A 20293-nucleotide genomic window follows, 5' to 3' on the forward strand; every position below is an offset into this window, starting at 1 on the left:
CCTCCTGCCTTCAATCTTTCCCAGCATCAGGGTCTTTTCCAATAAGTCAGCTCTTCCCATCAGGTGGCCAAAGTATTGGAGTTTCAGCTTCAACATCAGCCCTTCTAATGACTGAACACCGAGGACTGATCTCCTTTAGGATGGACTGGTTGGATCTGCTTGCAGTCCAAGGGACTCTCAAGACTCCTCCAACACCACAGTTCAAAAGCATCAATTCTTCAGTGCCTAGCTTTCTTCACAGTCCAACTCTCACATCCACACATGACCACTGAAAAAACCATAGCCTTGACTAGATGGACCTTTGTTAGCAAAGTAATGTCTCTGCTTTTTATTTGTTTTATTTTGTTTGTTTTTCTACTTTTCTTATTTTACTTTACAATACTGTATTGGTTTTGCCATACATCAACATGAATCTGCCATGGGTGTACACACGTTCCCAATCCTGAACCCCCTCCCACATCCCTCCGCATACCATCTCTCTGGGTCATCCCAGTGCACCAGCCCCAAGCATCCTGTAGCCTGCATTGAACCTAGACTGGCGATTCATTTCTTATATGATATTATACGTGTTTCAATGCCATTCTCCTAACTAATAATAGCAAATGAAGCAACTGAAAAACAACTAATCTCAAAAATATACAAGCAATTCCTGCAACTCAATTCCAGAAAAATAAACGACCCAATCAAAAAATGGGCCAAAGAACTAAATAGACATTTCTCCAAAGAAGACATACAGATGGCTAACAAACACATGAAAAGATGTTCAACATCACTCATTATCAGAGAAATGTCTCTGCTTTTTAATATGCTGTCTAGGTTGGTAATAACTTTCCTTCCAAGGAATACACATCTTTTAATTTCATGGCTGCAGTCACCATCTTCACTGATTTTGGAGCCCAGAAAAATAAAGTCAGCCACTATTTCCACTGTTTCCTCATCTATTTGTCATTAAATGATGGGACCGGATGCCATAATCTTAGTTTTCTGAATGTTGAGCTTTAAGCCATCTGTACATGGTGACTATAAAATAGTGATTTTCTTTAATCTTCACTAAAGCAAACATTGGGTTTCTTTGGATGCCTGAGCTTAAAATAAATACTTCCTAGATAGCTCAATATCATTTCTTATTAAACATCTAATCTGTGTGACAAAGGCATTGCAGAAATATTGCTTTTAAAAAAAATGCTTATGTTTTATTTTTGGCTCTGCTGAATCTTTTTTGTGGCCCACAGGTTCAACATTCAGAAAACTAAGATCATGGCATCCAGTCCCATCACTTCATGGCAAATAGAAACAGTGGAAACAGTGGCAGACTTTATTTTTTTGGGCTCCAAAATCAATGCAGATGGTGACTGCAGCCAAGAAATTAAAACATACTTACTCCTTGGAAGAAAATTATGACCAACCTAGACAGCATATTAAAAAGCAGAGACATTACTTTGCCAACAAAGTTCCATCTAGTCAAGGCTATGGTTTATCCAGTAGTCATGTGTGGATGTGAGAGTTGGACTATAAAGAAAGCTGAGCACTGAAGAATTGATGCTTTTGAACTGTGGTGTTGGAAAAGACTCTTGAGAGTCCCTTGGACTGCAAGGAGATCCAACCAGTCCATCCTAAATGATATCAGTCCTGAGTGTTCATTAGAAAGACTGATGTTGAAGGTGAAACTCCAATACTTTGGCCACCTGATGCAAAGACCTGACGCACTGGAAAAGACCCTGATGCTTGGAAAGATTGAAGGTGGGAGGAGAAGGGGACGACAGAGGATGATGGTTGGAAGGCATCACCAACTCAATGGACATGAGTTTGAGTAAACTCTGGGAGTTGGTGATGGACAGCGAGACCTGGCGTGCTGCAGTCCACGGGGTCACAAAGTGTCAAACAGGACTGAATGACTGAATTGCACTGAACAGGCTCTTTGTGGCAGTGAATGCTCCTGCTATAGAACATGGGTGCTATGGTGTATGGGATTCAGTGGTTGCGACACGAGGGTTTCAGTGGCTGCCTTCGGGAAGCCTTGTTGTCTTGTGCCATGGGGGATCTTCCTGAAGCAGGGTTCAAACACATGCCCCCTGCATTGGTAGGCAGACTCTTAACCAGTGAGCCACCAGGAAAGTCTTAAACGTTGTTTTTTAATAGCTTTCATGTGGGCTGTATAAGAAAAAACACCTTGAATTTCCCAGAGATGCTTACTTGTGTGGTCACATGATCATTCTGATTAATAAAACATTGAGAAGATTTTTGCTTTCCAAATATACACATCACCCCTTTTTCCATGGTAGAATGGGTGTAGGATATTTGAGCTGAGGAAAATGCAAGGAGAATCTCAGAGGCCTCACCTCACGTCTTTAAACTACTGTCCTGTGACTTCTCATTATGTAGCATAAATAAAAATAAACCTGAAAAATGTTATAAACTAATGTCCTCTAGTTCTTTGTTACTCACAGCTGAACACACTTTCTGTGTGAATATTGTTGGAATTTCACTGAATTCTATTCATAACACATGTTCACCTTACTGATGAATGTCATTCTTCAGTCCTCTGCAGGAAATTTTCCTTTTCCTTCAGCCTTGGCCCAGTGACAGTGAATCTAACTAAATAAATTCTGCTTGCAATGTATCAATTTTTATATTTGCATTTTAAAAATATCTATGATATTAAGGAGGCCTTAAGAGTTTAAGCAATCTAAGGAATTGGGTTGTACCTTACTCTTTGTGACCGCATAGACTGTAGCCCACCAGGCTCCTCTGTCCATGGGATTCTCCAGGCAAGAATCCTGGAGTCGGTTGCCATTTCCTTCTCCAAGGGATCTTCCTGACTCAAGGATCACCCAGGTCTCCCACATTACAGGCAAATTCTTTACCATCTGAGCCACCAGGGAAGCCCAACTAAGGAGTTTAAGATAGGGACTCTGAGATCCATGGAAAATATTTTTGGTCAGAAAATATCTCATCAGTACCCAAATTATACTTATTCAAAAAGCAGTCAAACAAAGCCATTCTGGAAGCTGCTAACTCCATTTATATAAAAGATGATAGCTGTATTTGAAATGGCAAAGAGGGGCTCTATTTTAAAAGAAAATATTTTATTAATATAAGGTAGATATAATTTTTTCTTTTTGTTGAGATATAGCTGATGTTCAATATTATGTAAGTTTCATATATACAACATAGTGACTCATTCTTTAAAGGTTATATTCCATTTCTATTTACTATAAAATATGGTTATATTCCAGGAGAAGAAAATGGAAACCCACTCTAGTCCTCTTGCCTGGAAAATCCCATGGATGGAGGAACATGGTGGGCTACAGTCCATGGGGTTGCAGGGGGTCGGACAGGACTGAGTGACTTCACTTCACTCACTTCACACTTTATCACTGGAGAAGGAAATGGCAACCCACTCCAAATTCTTGCCTGGAGAATCCCATGGACAGAGGAGCCCGACAGGCCATGGTCCATGGGGTCGCAGAGAGTCAGACACGACTGAAGTGACTAAGCACGCATGCTTATATTCCATGTATTGCACTGACTATAAATCCCGGCAACTTATTTATTTTATACAAGGTAGTTTGTACTTCTTAATCCCCTACCCCATCTTATCTTACCCCTCTCTTCTTTTTTATCCCCACTGGTAACCACCAGTGTGTTCTCTATATATGTGAGCCTGTTTCTTTTTGTTATAGTCCCTAGTTTGTTTTAGGTTTTAGATTTTATATATAGGTGATATCATATAATTGTCTTTCCAACTCTGACTTATTTCACTCAACATAATAACTTCTAAGTCTATCCATGTTGCCTCAAATGACAAAATATTATTTTTATGGCTGAATAGTATTCAATGTTCTTTATTCAGCCATCTGTAGATGGACAGTTGTGTTCCTTCCATATCTTGGCAGTTGTAAATAACGTTGCTATGAATACTGGGTACATGTTCAAATTCGTGTTTTCAAATTAGTGTTTTTGGTTTCTTTGGATGAATACCCAGAAATGGGACTGCAGGGTGTTATACTAGTATTTTGAGAAACCTCCATACTGCTTTCCACAGTGGCTGCACCATTTTGCATTCTTACTAACAGCTTACAAAGATTTCCTTTTCTCCACATCCTTGCCAACATTTGTCATTTCTGGTCTTTTCAATGATAGCCATTCTAACAGGTGAAACATAGTATTCCACTTTGGTTTTAATTTGCATTCCCCTAATACTGAGACTGAGTATCTTTTCCTGTGCTTGTTGACCATTTGTATGTTTTCTTCGAAAAATATCTATTCAGCTCATTTTTGAGTTAATTATATTTTTGATGTTGAGTTGTATGTTTGTTAAATATTTTGGATATTAACTCCATTTATATAAAAATCGCATTACTTACAAAAAAATTTTCCCATTAAGTAAGTTGTCTTTTTGTCAATGCTTTCCTCTTCTGTGTTTTTACATTTAATTAAGTTCCATTTGTTTATATTTACTTTTATTTCCTCTGCTTTAGGAAATACACTTAAAAAATATTGCTACAATTAATATCAAAGACTGTTTGGCTTATGTGCTCTTCCAGGAGTTTTGTGATTTCCAGTCTTACCTTTATGTCTTTAGGTAGATACCATTTTAAATGATTTACTACATACTGATAATTTTTTCTTTTCATAATAAGATACTATAGATAGATCAAGTACTGGTTTAGGAGGTTTGTATTTAGTCCCATTTTTGCATCCATTACGTATTCTTGGGAGAATCATGTATTTCTAAGTTCAATTTCCAATTCAGAAATCGTCATGCTAAGTCAAATTATCTACATATATTATATTTTCTTATTTTTCCAATATTCACTGAAATATATTTTTATGTTGCTGAATTTACTATTCAAGTCTAAATAAATTAGAACTTCAAGACTATATAAATAACCAAATTTTACCAATAAAAAGATTACTTAAAAAATTTTGGATAGCTTTAATAAACTTTTAGAAATACAGATGAAAAAGACTTATCTAATTTCAATATTTAAATTAGTCAACAATACTTAAAATCCCATATTAAATCTCCAGAAACTTTTTTCAATGTTTATCTGCATTTCAGGGTTCCAGTTTCATTTCTACCTTCCTCTCACCCAAGAGGATTCCCAGGCAGTATTGTGGTAGAGATCCACCTGCCAGTGTGGGAGATATGAGAGACGCAGGTTTGATCCCTGGGTTGGGCAGATCCCCTGGAGAAGGAAATGGCACTCCACTGCAGAATTCTTGCCTGGAAAATGCCATGGACAGAGGAACCTAATGGGCTATAGTCCATGGGATCTCAAAGAGTCGGATATAACTAAGCACACATGCATACCCTACCCAAGAGACATTTGTGAGGTTTTGCGAAAATTAATGTAACTTTCAAGGATGAATCTTTATGACCCATGGAAAACACCTTGGTTGCAGTGAAGGCACATGTACACTTTAGAATCAATATACATTCTTCAAGGCCACATTTGCCTTTAAGAGAAACACAGTCTTTACGGTAAGGTGAAATATTTTATTACTTCTATTGTAAGAGCATATTGTTCAAATTATGGTTAATTTATATATGGGGAAGGGGCTCATTAAATTTTTCATGAGATGTAACTACTATGTTTTTATATGCTATGTGAAATTTAAGCCACCACAGAAAATAAAGTCTATGTGTGCTAAGATTTGTTTAAGATTTAGCATTAAAAATAAATACAATATTTAAAAATGAGGAGCTATGGAGTTTTTGAGATATAACCTCATAGAAAGTAAGACTAAAAGGGAATAAATTGAAACAAATAGCAGAGAAATAACATTAAGACTTAGTGGACTTCAAGTAAAGAAAAGGGCAAAATTGACATATATATATTAAGAGACAAAAATCCCTATATCAATAATTTCATAGCAATGTTGCAATGTTAATTTAAAGGTAGATATTAATAAAATTTTTATCTATGATCCAATTCCATATTAGCCATTAAATTGGATTCTCTTTTAAGCTAATTTTCTTAGCTTTCTGAACTTTAGTTTGCCAGTCTTAAAAATGCCTTCTGCCCAGGCCATAAAATGAGATCCAGTGGGAAACTCTTGGGATCGACTTAATTAAGTAAACTATACCTATATAGCATATAGGGTTTACCATATGTACTATATATATATATATATATATATAATTTTATTATAACAGCATAAACAATCTTTATATATAACAATCATCATACAGTAGTCATGTTTTTAGTATCATTTTCACCTAAGCTAGAAATATGTATGTGTATTATTCAGTATTTGAAATTTAAAAATTGCTGCTCATGTTAATATTTTATTGTCTGAGAAAACAGTTCACGAGAGGCTGAGTAGGAAGCTGCCTTAAATGACGAAACTCAAAAAAATCCCATGACCAGAAGAGACCAGAAGGTGCAAACAGCTGTGCAGAATCCCAAGAATGAAACCAAAGCCTTAGCAGCAGAGTGAAAGTCAGCAGCCTGTGATGAGAGGTTACTAGGGGGAATACTTTAAATAACAGCAGAGGGAGGGAAATGCATACATGAATGAAGAAAAGGGAAAAAGAAAGACACCTGGTTGGACCTGTTTTGTTTTGGTTTTTTTTAGAGTTGGATGAACAAAGAGATTTACAAAGGTCAGATAGTTAATGAGTTGACTGCTTTGATAGTGAAACACAAATGAGTTGCCAGAATTAGATGTCTTAACAACTCAAGAGAAGGGTTGTAGCGCATGTAGGTATAAACACAGATAATAAAAATGTTTGATGTGTTTAAAAATATGCACTATTGAAATGAATTGCAAAGTCTTATTTAACATAAATCTTCACATTTTAAAGTTGGTCTTTGTTAAGTAATGAAAGTTCGTATTTTATCAGTTTATCACACAAGTCATTACAATACCTGGAGAATACAGTATTTGCTTCTAATTTTAGTTTTAAAACCTTTTATAAAAAACTAATAGCTACTTACAAACACTAGCACATAAATATACATTCATTGTGGGAAATTCAACACAAAATATATGTTGTTTTTTTTTTTAATGTTGGCAATTTGGTCTCTGATTACTTTGCCTTTTCTAAATCCAGCTTGAACGTTGGAAAGTTCTCGGTTCATGTACTGTTGAAGCCTAGCTTGAAGGATTTTGAGCATTACTTTACTAGTGTGTGAAATGAGCACAATTGTACAGTAGTTTGAAGGTTCTTTGGCATTGCCTTCCTTTGGGACTGGAATGAAAACTGACCTTTTCCAGACATGTGGCTATTGATGATTTCCAAATTTTCTGGCATATTGAGTGCAGCAACACCTTCTTTTACAGCATCATCTTTTAGGATTTGAAATAGCTCAGCTGGAATTCCATCATCTCTACTAGCTTTGTTCATAGTAGTGCTTCCTAAGTTCCACTTGACTTCATACTCCAGGGTGTCTGGCTCTAGGTGAGTGATCACACCATCATGGATATCCATGCCATTACGACTTTTTTTCTACAATTCTTCTGTGTATCTTTGCCACCTCTTCTTAATTATATCTGTTTCTGTTAGGTCCTTGCCATTTCTACCCTTTATTGTGCCCATCTGTATATGAAGTTTTCCCTTGGTATCTCTAATTTTCTTGAAGAGATCTCTAGTCTTTCCCATCTATCATTTTCTTCTATTTCTTTTCATAGTTCATCTAGGCAGGCTTTCTTTTCTCTCCTCGCTGTTCTCCAGAACTCTGCACCAGTTGGGCATTTGTTTTCCTTTTTCCTTTGCCTTTCACTTCGCTACTTTTCTCACCTATTTGTATGGCCTCCTCAGACAGCCATTTTGCCTTCTTGGATTTCTTTTTCTCTTGAACGGTTTTGATCATTGCATCCTTTACAATGTGGCAAACCTCCCCCCATTGTTCTTCAGGTACTCTGTCTATCAGATCTAATCACTTAAATCTATGTGTCACTTCTGTTGTATAATCATAAGGGATTTGATTTAGGTCCTACTTGAATGGCCCAGTGGTTTTCCATACTTTCTTCAATTTAAGTCTGAAAGTTGCACTAAGGAACAACTTTCTGAATCACAGCCAGCTCCAAGTCTTGTTTTGGCTGACTTTATACAGTTTCTCCATCTTTGTCTGCAAAGGATATAATCAATCTGATTTCAGTATTGACCATCTGGTGATGCCCGTAAGTAGAACTGTCTCTGTGTTGTTGGAAGAGGGTGTTTGCTATGACCAGTGTGTTCTCTTGACAAAATTGTTAGCCTTTGCCCTGCTTCATTTTATACACCAAGGTCAAACTCGCCTGTTATTCCAGGTATCTCTTGACTTCCAACTTTTGCATTCTAATCCCTTATGCTGAAAAGAACATTTTGTATGCGTGTGTGTGGGTGTGTGTGTGTGTGGGGGGGGTGTTATTTCTAAAAGTTCTTATAGGTCTTCATAGACTTCCGCATGAGTCGTTGGGGAATAGATTTGGATGACTGTGATATAGAATGGTTACCTCGGAATCAAACCGAGATCATTCTGTCGCTTTTGAGATTACACCCATGTACTGCATTTTGGACTCTCTTGTTGACTATGAGGTTTACTCCATTCCTTCTAAGGGATGCTTTCCCCTAGCAGATATGATGGTCATATGAATTAAATTTGCCCATTCCCATCCATTTAGGTTCACTGATTCCTAAAATGTCGATGTTCACTCTTGCCATCTCCTGTTTGACCACATCCAGTTTACCTTGATTTATTCAATACTGTACTTTTAGCCTTGGAATTTACTTTCACCACCTGATACATCCACAAGTGGGTGTCATTTCTGCTTTGGCTCTGCCTCTTCATTTCTTTTCTGGAGCTATTTCTCTGCTATTCCCCAATAGCATATTGGATACCTGCTGACCTGGGAGGCTCATCTTTCAGTGTCATCTGTTTTTGCCTTTTCATAATTTTCTAATAGGTCTTAAACAAATGCAAAAGAATAATGTTTAAATCTGTTGGTTTAGGTGTGTGTGTGTGTGACTCTGTGTGTGTGTTTATTTATATGCCACCGCCCCAAAATATTAACATATAAAATGCTTCTGTTCATGCACCCTTTATATCCCTGGTCAAGGCACTAGAAATTAAAATGGGAAACCTAACTAAAATTTGAAGTTTTTGTTTTTGTTTTTCTCAATATCTGGGTCAGTCAGATAAGTACTCTGACCACTTACTGTCTTAACTATGAAAATCAGTGTTAGATTGTTATTGAATGTGTGTGTCAATAAATGGTTTTCAAAGTGTGGTTCCCAGACTAGCAGAAACCCCTGGAATGTTATTGGAAATGCAAATTAAGCTTCATCCTAAATCTACTGAATCAGAAACCTTAGGTGCTAAGCACAGCAACACATCTCAGTGAGTCCTGAGGGATTCTGATGCATGTTCAAAACGGAGAAACACCACTGTAGACCTTTAAAATCTAATTACCAAAATGTGAAGTGTTATTTGTTTCACTAGTTATAGCTTTACAAATTATATACATCCAAACACTACACTCTAGCATGTCAAGTGAAATTAAGATTATTATGACAGAAAACTCAAAATAATGATACACATTTTGTCTTGCCAAATTTCCCTCCAGATTAGTCAGTTTACCTGTGCTGCCTTTTATCCAGGTTTCAGAAATGACATTCTTACTAAGTATTTTCAGATGCTCATCAAGTAGTTGAGAGGTTAAATCTGGAATCGTTTTCAGCATCTTCCACACAATGTTGTGTTCAAATGGAGTCCTGTGAATGGGCCTTAAAGTAAAAAAGATTGCATATTAACAGACTATAGCATAAATACAAAGAAACAGACAGGCCAAAAAATCCTTCACTTTTGAGTTTCCAAATTTGTTTATACTTGTTTTTAAAATGTTGCTCAAGAATAAGTGATAGTGTTCTCTTTCGTCTTAAACATCTTTAAAATGTGTTCCTTTCAAGATAAAGATGCACCTCCATGAAACTTTAAACTATAGGGGTATTAAATAGTGGGTTTACCTATCTAATAGAAAACTCAATGCTTCAGTTTTAAGATTATATCTCTCATTATTAGTCATTATAATAATAATAGTTTTTTAGACAGTAAAATGATTGATGTTTTAGCTATTATTTATTCTGTATTTTTAAAATACAATTACAGTCAGAGCGAATGAATCTGTAATTTAACATTTGAGAATACAAATGTTAAGTTGAAAGACGCATGTGTAATTTTAAATAAAACACAGTTATCTTACGATAGAGGATATTTATTTACTTTTCATTCAGTTCAGTTGCTCAGTCATGTCCACCTCTTTCCAGCCCCATGGACTGCTGCGCTCCAGGCTCCCTGTCCTTCATTATCTCCCTGAGTCTGCTCAAATTCACATCCCTTGAGTCAATGATACCAACAAACCATCTCATCCTCTGTCACCCCCTTCTCCTCTTGCCTTCAATCTTTCCCAGCATCAGGGTCTTTTCAAATGAGTCAGTTCTTTGTACCAGGTGGTCAAAGTATTGGAGCTTCAGCTTCAGCATCAGTCCTTCCAATGAACACTCAGGACTGATTTCCTTTAGGATTGACTGGTTTGCTCTCCTTGCTGCCTGAGGGGCTCTCAAGAGTCTTCTCCAACACAACAGTTTAAAAGCATCAATTCTTCAGCACTCAGCTTTCTTTATAGTCCAGCTCTCACATCCATACATGACCACTGGAAAAACCACAGCTTTGACTATATGGACCTTTGTCAGCAAAGTAATATCTCTGCTTTTTAATATGTTGTCTAGATTTGTTATAGCTTTTCTTCCAAGGAGCAAGTATCTTTTAATTTCATGGCTGCAGTCACCATCTGCAGTGATTTTGGAGCTAAAGAAAATAAAGTCTGTCACTGTTTCCATTGTTTCCCCATCTATTTCCCATGAAGTGATGGGACCAGATGCCATGATCTTAGCTTTCTGAATGTTGAGCTTTAAACCAACTTTTTCACTCTCCTCTTTCACTTTCATCAAGAGTTTCTTTAGTTCTTCTTCACTTTCTCCCATAAGGGTGGTGTCATCTGCATATCTGAGGTGATTGATAGTTCTCCCAGCCATCTTGATTCCAGCTTGTGCTTCCTCCAGCCCAGCGTTTCTCATGATGTACTCTGCATATAAGTTAAATAAGCAGGGTGACCAGATGCAGCCTTGACGTACTCCTTTTCCTATTTTGAACCAGTCTGTTGTTCCATGTCCAGTTCTAACTGTTGCTTATACAGATTTCTCAGGAGGCAAGTAAGGTGGTCTGGTATTCCCATCTCTTTAAGAAATATTCTTAAGAAATAGTTTTGAGTAAACTAGCACCCCATTTAACATCGTTTAAAACTGTGTAATTCAGATGCAATAAAAAGGAACTAGTATTTAGAAATGGCATGATATTATAACAAAATCCTGAAATAAATTTCATTGATTAGCAATGAAACAGAGGATGACAAGGAAATAATATCACAGATTTTAAAAACAGACATATGTTTTTAGTGTTAAAACATTTAATATGGTAATTGCCTGCAATAATTTGAAAGGTAGACCAACTGCCTAGAAAACCTGTAGTTTCTCTGATAATAGTTGGGCAAACCCAGAAAGTTACTGGGTTTTATTTGCTCAGAGTTAGTTATATTATAATAATTCATGCAGCCATGAATTATTACCTGGGTAAAACTGACCAGCTATCAAACTAAATGAAAAGGATTAGAGAACATTTGGAAATGAACCATGTTGTTAGATATATATAATAGCCACATCTACCAATACGGATGAGTAGCCTAATGTTTTTCATCAAATTGGAAAGATTTAGCTATTCTCTCTTCAAATATCTCTTTTATTTGTTCTCTCCCTCTGGGATTCTCACTGTGTTGATTCTGGTATACTTGGTGATGTCCCACGGGTCTCTGAGGCTCTCTTCATCCTTTGCATTCTTATTTTTTCTGTTCTTCTGACTGGATCATCTTAATATATACATCTTCTTGAAGTTTATCGAACTTTTCTTCTGCCAGAGCTAATCTATTGTTGAACCCTTATTGTGAAGTTTTTATTTGTTACTGTACTTTTAAACTCCATAATCTCTATTTGTATCTTTTTTGTAATTTCTTTTAGTGATATTATCTATGTGGTGAGACATTATTATTCTCCTGAGTGGGTGAAAGTGTTAGTCACTCAGTCATGTCCAACTCTTTGCAATCCCTTGGACTGTAGCCTGACAGGCTCCTCTGTCCATGGAATCCTCCAGGGAAAAATACTGGTTGCGCTCTCCTCCTCCAGGGAGTATTCCCAACCCAGGGGATGAATCCGGGTCTCCTGAACTGCAGGGGGATCCTTTAACGTCTAAGTCACCAGGGTGTGTGCCCTATGTGTGTGTGTGCTTAGTTGCTCAGTCGTTTCTGATTCCTTGCAACCCCATGGACCGCAGCCCGCCAGGCTCCACTGTCCATGGGACTCTCCAGGCAAGAATACTGGAGTGGGTGGCCTTGCCCTCCTCCAGGGCATCTTCCCAACCCAGGAACTGAACCCAGGTCTCCTGTACTGCAGGCAAATTCCTTACCATCAGAGCCACAGTGTGCAGCTAACCCTCTGTTCATTTCACTTATTCATCTAATACTTGTTTGGAGATTTTCTTAAATGCCTGAACTATTAAGTCACCCAACTTTCGCCAGTGGGCAGGCTGTTTTCATGTTCTACTTTAATTCATTAGATACAGTTTCCTTTATTTCTTTGAACCTCTTCATAATGGTAGATTTAAAATCTTCATCTACTAAGTCTAACATTTGAACCTAAGGGCATTGTTTGTTCTTGGCTGCTTTTTTCCCTACAAATGGGAGACACTTGTTATCTCTTTGCACGTCTCACAATTTTTGTTTAAAATTAAACAGTTTGAATGATGTAGCAAATCTGGAAATAACTTTTCCCCTCCTTCCCAGGGCCATATAACAGCAAAACCCTATGAATGTGGCTTTTCCAGGATGCTGCTAGACAAATCCCAGTGTAGCAGTGATCTGGGACTTGGTTTTTAAGGTGCTTTCTGAAGTTGCAAGGCTGCCAGTTTTCAAGACCATCACAGAATCAGAGACAGAAGGATTAAAATAGGTCAAGATAAAAAGCTAAAACTCTGCTGTTTGTCTTGAATAAATGCTCCTCATTTTGCTGCATGCATTTGATTAATTTCAGAATTCTGAAAAAAAAAAATGTATTTTGACAGTCTTTGCCAGTGTTTCATTGCTTGTATAGAGGAGCAGATATACAGAGGTCCTCATTTTGCCTTTCTAGGAGACCTGTACTCCATGCTGAACCTTAAATTCTCTGATTGATAGCAACACCCCTAATTTCCTCCCACAGCACAAAGTCAGCATAGATTTAACTCACTTAATGACAAGCAGTAGGAAGCACATGTGGCCCTTGTGGGTGGGACAATCAAAAACATTTGTAAAATAATATTACTACCAGAGGCATTAAAAGAAATAAAGTTTGAAAGTCTGGAATTCATCCCAAAATTATAACTATTAGTTTGATTAAAAAAAAAAGAATGGGCTTATAATTTTCATATTCTGACTGAAAATGAAAACCATTTCTTTTCTTCAACTAACATGATCTTACTCTGGAAATCCTATTCCTGATAAATAGGATTTATATATTCTTACTTTTCAGCTTAATTCTGTCTTTCCTACTCAAGCACTCAAGAATTTTCAAATATTTGGAATGTCATGCTTGGAAAATGAGCAACAAGAGAGGGGGTGTGAGTCACCCCCAGGCTCCCATTGCCACTGTGCCTGTCTCACTTGCGTTGCCCCCGTGGGCACTTGTCTTTAGGGCGTCTGAGGCTACACCCTGACAAACGATGAAATCCCCCCAACATTTTTCAGTGTGGTCTAACACACACCCTTGTGTTTACTATCCTCAAAATGTTGGAATAAGAGATTTGGTTCTGAAAACCTGACCTTCACTTCCTGTCTCTAAACTGGACTTCTCTTCTCTTTCAACCTCTACATTTCTCATCTGGCAGGAACTTTTACACACATCATACCCACTCCTTCTTACCACATCTTCCTGACCTACTCTGAATGTAGAAAAATTTGAGTGAAAGAAACCAGATGAACAAAAAGAAGACATTCATATATTGAGAGATGCTTCAACAACTATAGTGTTCAAACCAGTACCACTAAATAAGGAGTTGTTTAATACTGCCATTCTTATCATTATCATCGTTATGAATTATCAGGCCACTTGCAGTGGTGTTAAAAAAAGGTTATTCCTTTGGCATGTTCATGTACTCATCTTTATTTCCATTTCTAGCCCCGATTCCAGCTGGTGACAAAAAGCAACATCTTAATATATTCCAAGTATTTCAGGCATTACAGTTGCAAGCAAAATAATGATGTGATTTCTCTTCCATGCCTTGCTCTCCTGGTGATCATCTCAAACTTCGGAGCTTATAAAGAGCCATGATAAGTAGGCCTGCGGCTTCTGATCACCAGCAGCTGCGTGCATTGGTATCTGCTGGATTCTGTTGTGTGTAGCCATTGGCATTCATACTAGCGTTCCCTGAACCTCTGTTTGTTTCAAGTTATAGGGACACATGATCTATACTGTGTAAAACTCTTGTTAACCTGTTGACTTTTTCACTCCACTAATTCATCACACTTCGTGCTGGTGAGAAGAGAGTTTGATCATTTTAGAAAACCTATCTGTGGCTGTGGGAAAGTGGTTAGTGTTCTCTTACGGTCTCTATACTCCTAACACTAATCTACTTAGATGTGTAGATGAAATGGAGCTTCTGCATTTTTTTCAATTAATCTAGCTTTCCTAATAATCCCTAATTTACTAGGTTGAAGAGTAAAATAAACAAAATTTCTTGCACTTGTTTCTTATCAATACGACATCTTCTAGTCAATTTAAATATTGAGACTACACAAAGTTTAACTTCCAACACTGGCAGACTCATATGGCTTTTTAAAAAAGATTTAGACTCTTTCATAAAAGGACTTGTCTTCCATTGCTAATCCACTCACAACTCTTCTCCCCAAGAGGGGATTCAAGCATATAAGAGGATTGACTGGGTCCTTGTAGCAGTGGCTAAAAAAGCAGTTAGACTCCATGTGCAGAAAATTTTGTTGAAGAAATATAAGTTAAATTAAAAGACACATAAATAGAGCCACTTAACTTGAGTAGGATGCTTGCCAATAAAATTGTAGTAAATCAGAACATGCAGGTGCAAGTAAATGGAGAGAGCAGTGGTGGAAAATGCTATAAGAAGCAATATTTAAACTAAAAAAGAGGTTTACTTCCTTAAGGACACATAGTTAAGGATGATTAAAAATAAATTGAAATACTAAAATATTCTAAGTGAAGAACAAATCATTCTAACACTCAATTACACATACACACACACACACACACATAATAACAACAAAACTTGCAAAATATTTCTTGGAATCAGAATTCAGGAGGAATGCTAATTGCAAGAAAAATGTATTAAGGAAGAGTTGCCAGAAGGCCCATGAAGTTCTCTAAAATTGAAAGCAAACTTCAGAGAGGCTGATTTAACTTTTTCTTCTCAGTGACTTATAAACATCAAAGAAAATATCTTTAGGTCCTGTCATAAAACAATTAATTTTTAATTGGAAATGAAGATATTTGTTGGATAAAGCTGATTCATATAGTTAAAGAGCTGTCAAATTAAAGAGGAACTGAGATTATTCTGTCAGGCAATTTGAGTAAAAGCTATAAAGAAATCATGTTTTCTAATTAAAAGTACAATTAAAAATTTAAAACAATGGAACAGATTCTTAGGAATGTATATAAAAATTCAAATATTTAGCTCCTTATCAAGTCCTCCTGCTGTTTGAGTGCATATTTTCTTTCAATAATGGTTAAAAATATCCAACCAAACAGAATGCACCAGGGAGCTCAGTCTTCTGTACTATGGGAAATGGTATTCCTTCAATATCCCTGAGAATTGGGGGGAAGCTTATGTTTCCTCAAGTGGCTTATTATCATTATCCCATTTTCATTGAATATTTAAGCTCTGGTCTGGACAGCAAAATTTGCTGTGGTCAGTATTGCTTTGTTTACTTTTAAATAACATCTTATTACCACATGTGAGATTGAGATCATATGGAGAACAGATTACTACTTGTTTGCAATGTTTAATATTTTTACTAATGCTCTCAAGTGGTTATATGTATATATATGTATATATATATGGGTGGGATGGGGCTTCCCAGTGGTGACCCAGTGATAAAGAGCCTGCCTGCCAATACAGGAGACACAAGAGGCACTGGTGCAATCTCTGGGTTGGGAAGATCCCCTGGAGTAGAAAGTAGCAATCCACCCCAGTGTCCTTGCCTGGAGGATTCCATGGACAGGAGAGTCTGGCAGGCTGCGGTCCAGAGGGCTGCAGAGGCAGACACGGCTGAAGCGACTCAGCGTGCACACAAGGACTGGAACAGGAGCAATGGTGTTCAAACACACACAGTCACAGAACACTTTGTTCAAACTAAATCTTACACAGACTTGTGTATAAATGAAAGCGGACCTCCCTAGTTTAGTGAGTGGGAGGCTAGGTGAGTTTCCAAACCAGACCCAGTTCTCCTCCTTCACATCTGAAGGAGCAGTGAGAGAGTCACAGAGCCAATGTAAAATTACACAGAATCCAAGGTTCCTTTCAACAGGAATATTCTATTATTTTATTTAGTTGATTGCCCACCATTTTAAAATTCTTTATATTATCATAAATTACTAGGAATTATATTTCCTAAATCCAATCTCCTCCTTTTTAAAATAAGAAAAATGAGGCTTACATATGTTAGGTAATTTCTTCAAGAACACATAGATAAGAAACTGTAGAGTCAGAATTTTATTCCGGTAGTCTCATTCTGGATCCTTGACTCCCATCCACTTAGCTAAACGTTCACTATAGTTGTTTTCTTTTCTTTTCTTTTTTTTTTTTTTGAGTTATTGGGTAATTGAGTTAGGGCAGGGACTATTCCAGGTTTTAGTGAGCATGACAAATTATAAAGCATAAATTTATAAATTACAAAATTGGAACAAATGTCTTTATTTAGGAAGGGAAGCTGATTCCTTAGTCCATAAGGACTTAAACTAATGACATAAACTAAGGGCTAAACTAAGATCATGGCATCCGGTCCCATCACTTCATGGAAAATAGATGGGGAAGCAATGGAAAGAGTGGCTGACTTTATCTTTTTGGGGGCTCCAAAATTACCGTACATGGTGACTGCAGCCATGAAATTAAAAGATACTCCTTGGCAGGAAAGTTATGACCAACCTAGACAGCATATTAAAAAGCAGAAACATTAGTTTGCTAACAAAGGTCCATCTAGTCAAGGCTATGGTTTTTCCAGTAGTCATGTATGGATGTGAGTGTTGGACCATAAAGAAAGCTGAGCACGGAACAATTGATGCTTTTGAACTGTGGTGTTGGAGAAGACTCTTGAGAGTCCCTTGGACTGCAAGGAGATCCAACCAGTCCATCCTAAAGGAAATCAGTCCTGAGTGTTCATTGGAAGGACTGATGCTGAAGCTGAAACTTCAGTACTTTGGCCACCTGATGCGAATGACTGACTCATTAGAAAAGACCCTGATGCTGGGGAAGATTGAAGGCGGGAGGAGAAGGGGACAGAGGATGAGATGGCTGGATGCCATCACTGACTCAACGGACATGAGTTTGAATAAACTCTGAGAGTTGATGATGGACAAGGAAGCCTGGCGTGCTGCAGTCCACGGGGTCGCAAAGAGTCACACGTGACTGAGCAACTGAACTGAACTGAGAAAGGGAAGCAAGGACACTAAATTAAAAGTTTTAAAAGCTAGACAATTTCAAACATCATCAAAACCAGAAAAATAGTACAGAATTTTTAAATTAGTTGTATAAGTACATCTAGATAGTGGAGGACAGAGGAGCCTGGTATGCTGCAGTCCATGGGATCACAAAGAGTCGGACATGACTTAGCAACTGAATAGTAATAACTATTATATTTGCTATTCTAAAATTTTTACTGCATTTCTTACATTTTTTTTACCTCTTTGTATGACACCAATTTTAAGTCATTTTTTTTGAAAGAACACAAATGAGCTTGGTGAATAAAATTTTTTTAATTTGTTCTCAATAACTTAAATTTAAAAAAAAAAAACATTAGAATTCCTGTCAAATTTGGGAATATCTAAATCCACATTTGTTTCATGCATGAGCCTTAAAATGTGAAAAGCTTTTCCATGGATTCTATTCTCTCTTGATACATTTTAAAGTATGTACCATTTGGCTGCTCACGTGTTTCTGTTACCAGGCTGCCATATGGTGATGGTAATTCTGATCCAGTCAAGATGTTTTGGGTCCTCTCAGTGAGTGATCGGGTTAATGCAGACAGTCATTCATACCCTAGAATAGTGAGCAGTAATAACCTGCATGTACAACAATGACTAAGAATCAAAAATTATATCCCACTAGACCAAAATGATATGTATCTTTAACTCAATTCTCCCTAAACTAGACCCACAAAGCACCAAAAGCCACTCCAAGGCCAGATGTCATGAATATCAAGCAAAGAAAAAAAGTTGGCAGGCTAAGTGAAAACAAGTGATTAAAGTTAAAATATCTTACTTTTGTGAATTTTACAAAGATTTATGACCATGTGAATAAATTTCTAAGGCCTCTCCCAGGCCTGTGGAAGGAACCCATGCTGATCAAATGACAGGCCTAAAGCCTAAGCTTCATTACCTTCAGGGTAAATCTACCTGTGAATTAAGGTCTAGTTATTAAGGAAAAGAAACAATAAGAAGAAAATAGAATCAGTAATCAGACTGGATTAAAAACTGAAGGCTTTGAATCTGGAGTGAAAAGAGGTAGAAATTTTCTTAAGGCATGAAGGAGGAACACAGAGCAAAATAAAGGTATCAGCCTGAATTAAAGACCAAGGTGAAACTTGCTCAGGTTTACAATTTGGGAAAAGAAAAGAAAGGTCAACATTACAGTGTGGATTACCAGCTGGGAGTAGAATACCAGTAAGTCTATTCCATTTGGTTATATCTGTCCCTAGAGTCCACACGTGGTGTACCAAGGAACCCCAAAACTTGCTGCAACTTGATGGTGTTATGTTTGGAAATACAAAAACATTTTCAGATAAAATTCCTGGGTTTTAGGGAGAATATAACATTTGATCCAATGTTCTGTGAACCACAGATTATTGGGATAAAAAAACTCCAGCTGAAAAGGTCACTTTAATTAAAGGATGCACACACTCATACCCTTGGGCCTCCTTACTAATTTTAAAGGCATCATTTGTCAAAGGAGCAAAGTTATTTAAAACAGTTAAAAATGTGATTTTCCCCAAATGTCATTTATTTTTCTCCATTTCCCCTTTATGCTTTCAACTAATCCAGTATAAAGTTATTTTCATGGGATCTAGTGTGTACCGGAATTTTTCTTGAATCACTGATTATTAATATGCACATTGCCTTCTGTCTGACTTCTCATTTGAATTGCCTAATCAGTTAAGGATGAATGAACAGAATAACAATTTACTTTATTTGATCATCGAAATTCAGGTGACAAGTGTTGATCATTATCAGTTTTTCCAGAAATTGGGTTTGGTCGGTCATGAAATGCAGACACCAGAGTCACAGGATGGTTTGGGCTTTCTTTGCCATTCTTAAACACTGTTGAAAATGAAAAGATCAGTGACAACAACTTTAACTCTTCTTTTCAAGCTTAGAATGTATATATTATAGAAAACAGACAATTTTTTAAAATGTCTCTTCTTTTTGTCTGGAGAAGACGAGCAGGGCTTTTCCTTGTGGTGTGAAAAAAATCAAAAGATACATACCTCCCAGATAAAAAACAGAGTTTTCCTTTCATTTCTCAGGGATGTGATTAAAGAACATACTAAACTAATCTGCTGATTGAAAAATTTTAGGAGGAGCAGGTCATAAATCAAGTTTCAAAGAACTTAATTTATATTTCTTTAGGAATCCAACACCAAATTAGAGAATTTTGAGACCCTTCAGGAAAGGTACCTCATCAAAAAACATTTCTTCAACATCTTTCACAGACTCGGTTCCTAAGACCTTAGTGGTTAACAGTAGCCACACAAAAAGGGCATAAGTAAGATCTCAAAATATTTCAAAAGTCACCTATAATCTCACTTCCTAAACATGCTCAGGTTCAATAAATAAGATAACCATGGAGTACCAAAGCGCACAGAGGTTTAGAACATTTCCCTGGAGAAGGAAATGGAAACCCACTCAAGTATTCTTGCCTGGAGAATGCCATGAACAGAGGAGCCTGGGGGACTATAGCCCATAACGTTACACAGGGTT

General features: G+C 37.0%; 1 protein-coding gene across 1 annotated transcript in view; it reads right to left on the reverse strand.

Annotated features, from left to right (window-relative positions):
* The window catches only part of CNBD1 (cyclic nucleotide binding domain containing 1), a 429355-nt gene that overhangs the window by 142214 nt on the left and 266848 nt on the right, over positions 1-20293 (reverse strand). The window contains exon 5 of the mRNA XM_040261702.1: positions 9573-9718. Coding sequence (XP_040117636.1) covers positions 9573-9718 — 146 coding nt within the window. The remainder of the gene's footprint in view (positions 1-9572; positions 9719-20293) is intronic.

This window comes from Oryx dammah, unplaced genomic scaffold (assembly GCF_014754425.2).
Source record: "Oryx dammah isolate SB20612 unplaced genomic scaffold, SCBI_Odam_1.1 HiC_scaffold_19, whole genome shotgun sequence".
NCBI lineage: Eukaryota > Metazoa > Chordata > Mammalia > Artiodactyla > Bovidae > Oryx > Oryx dammah.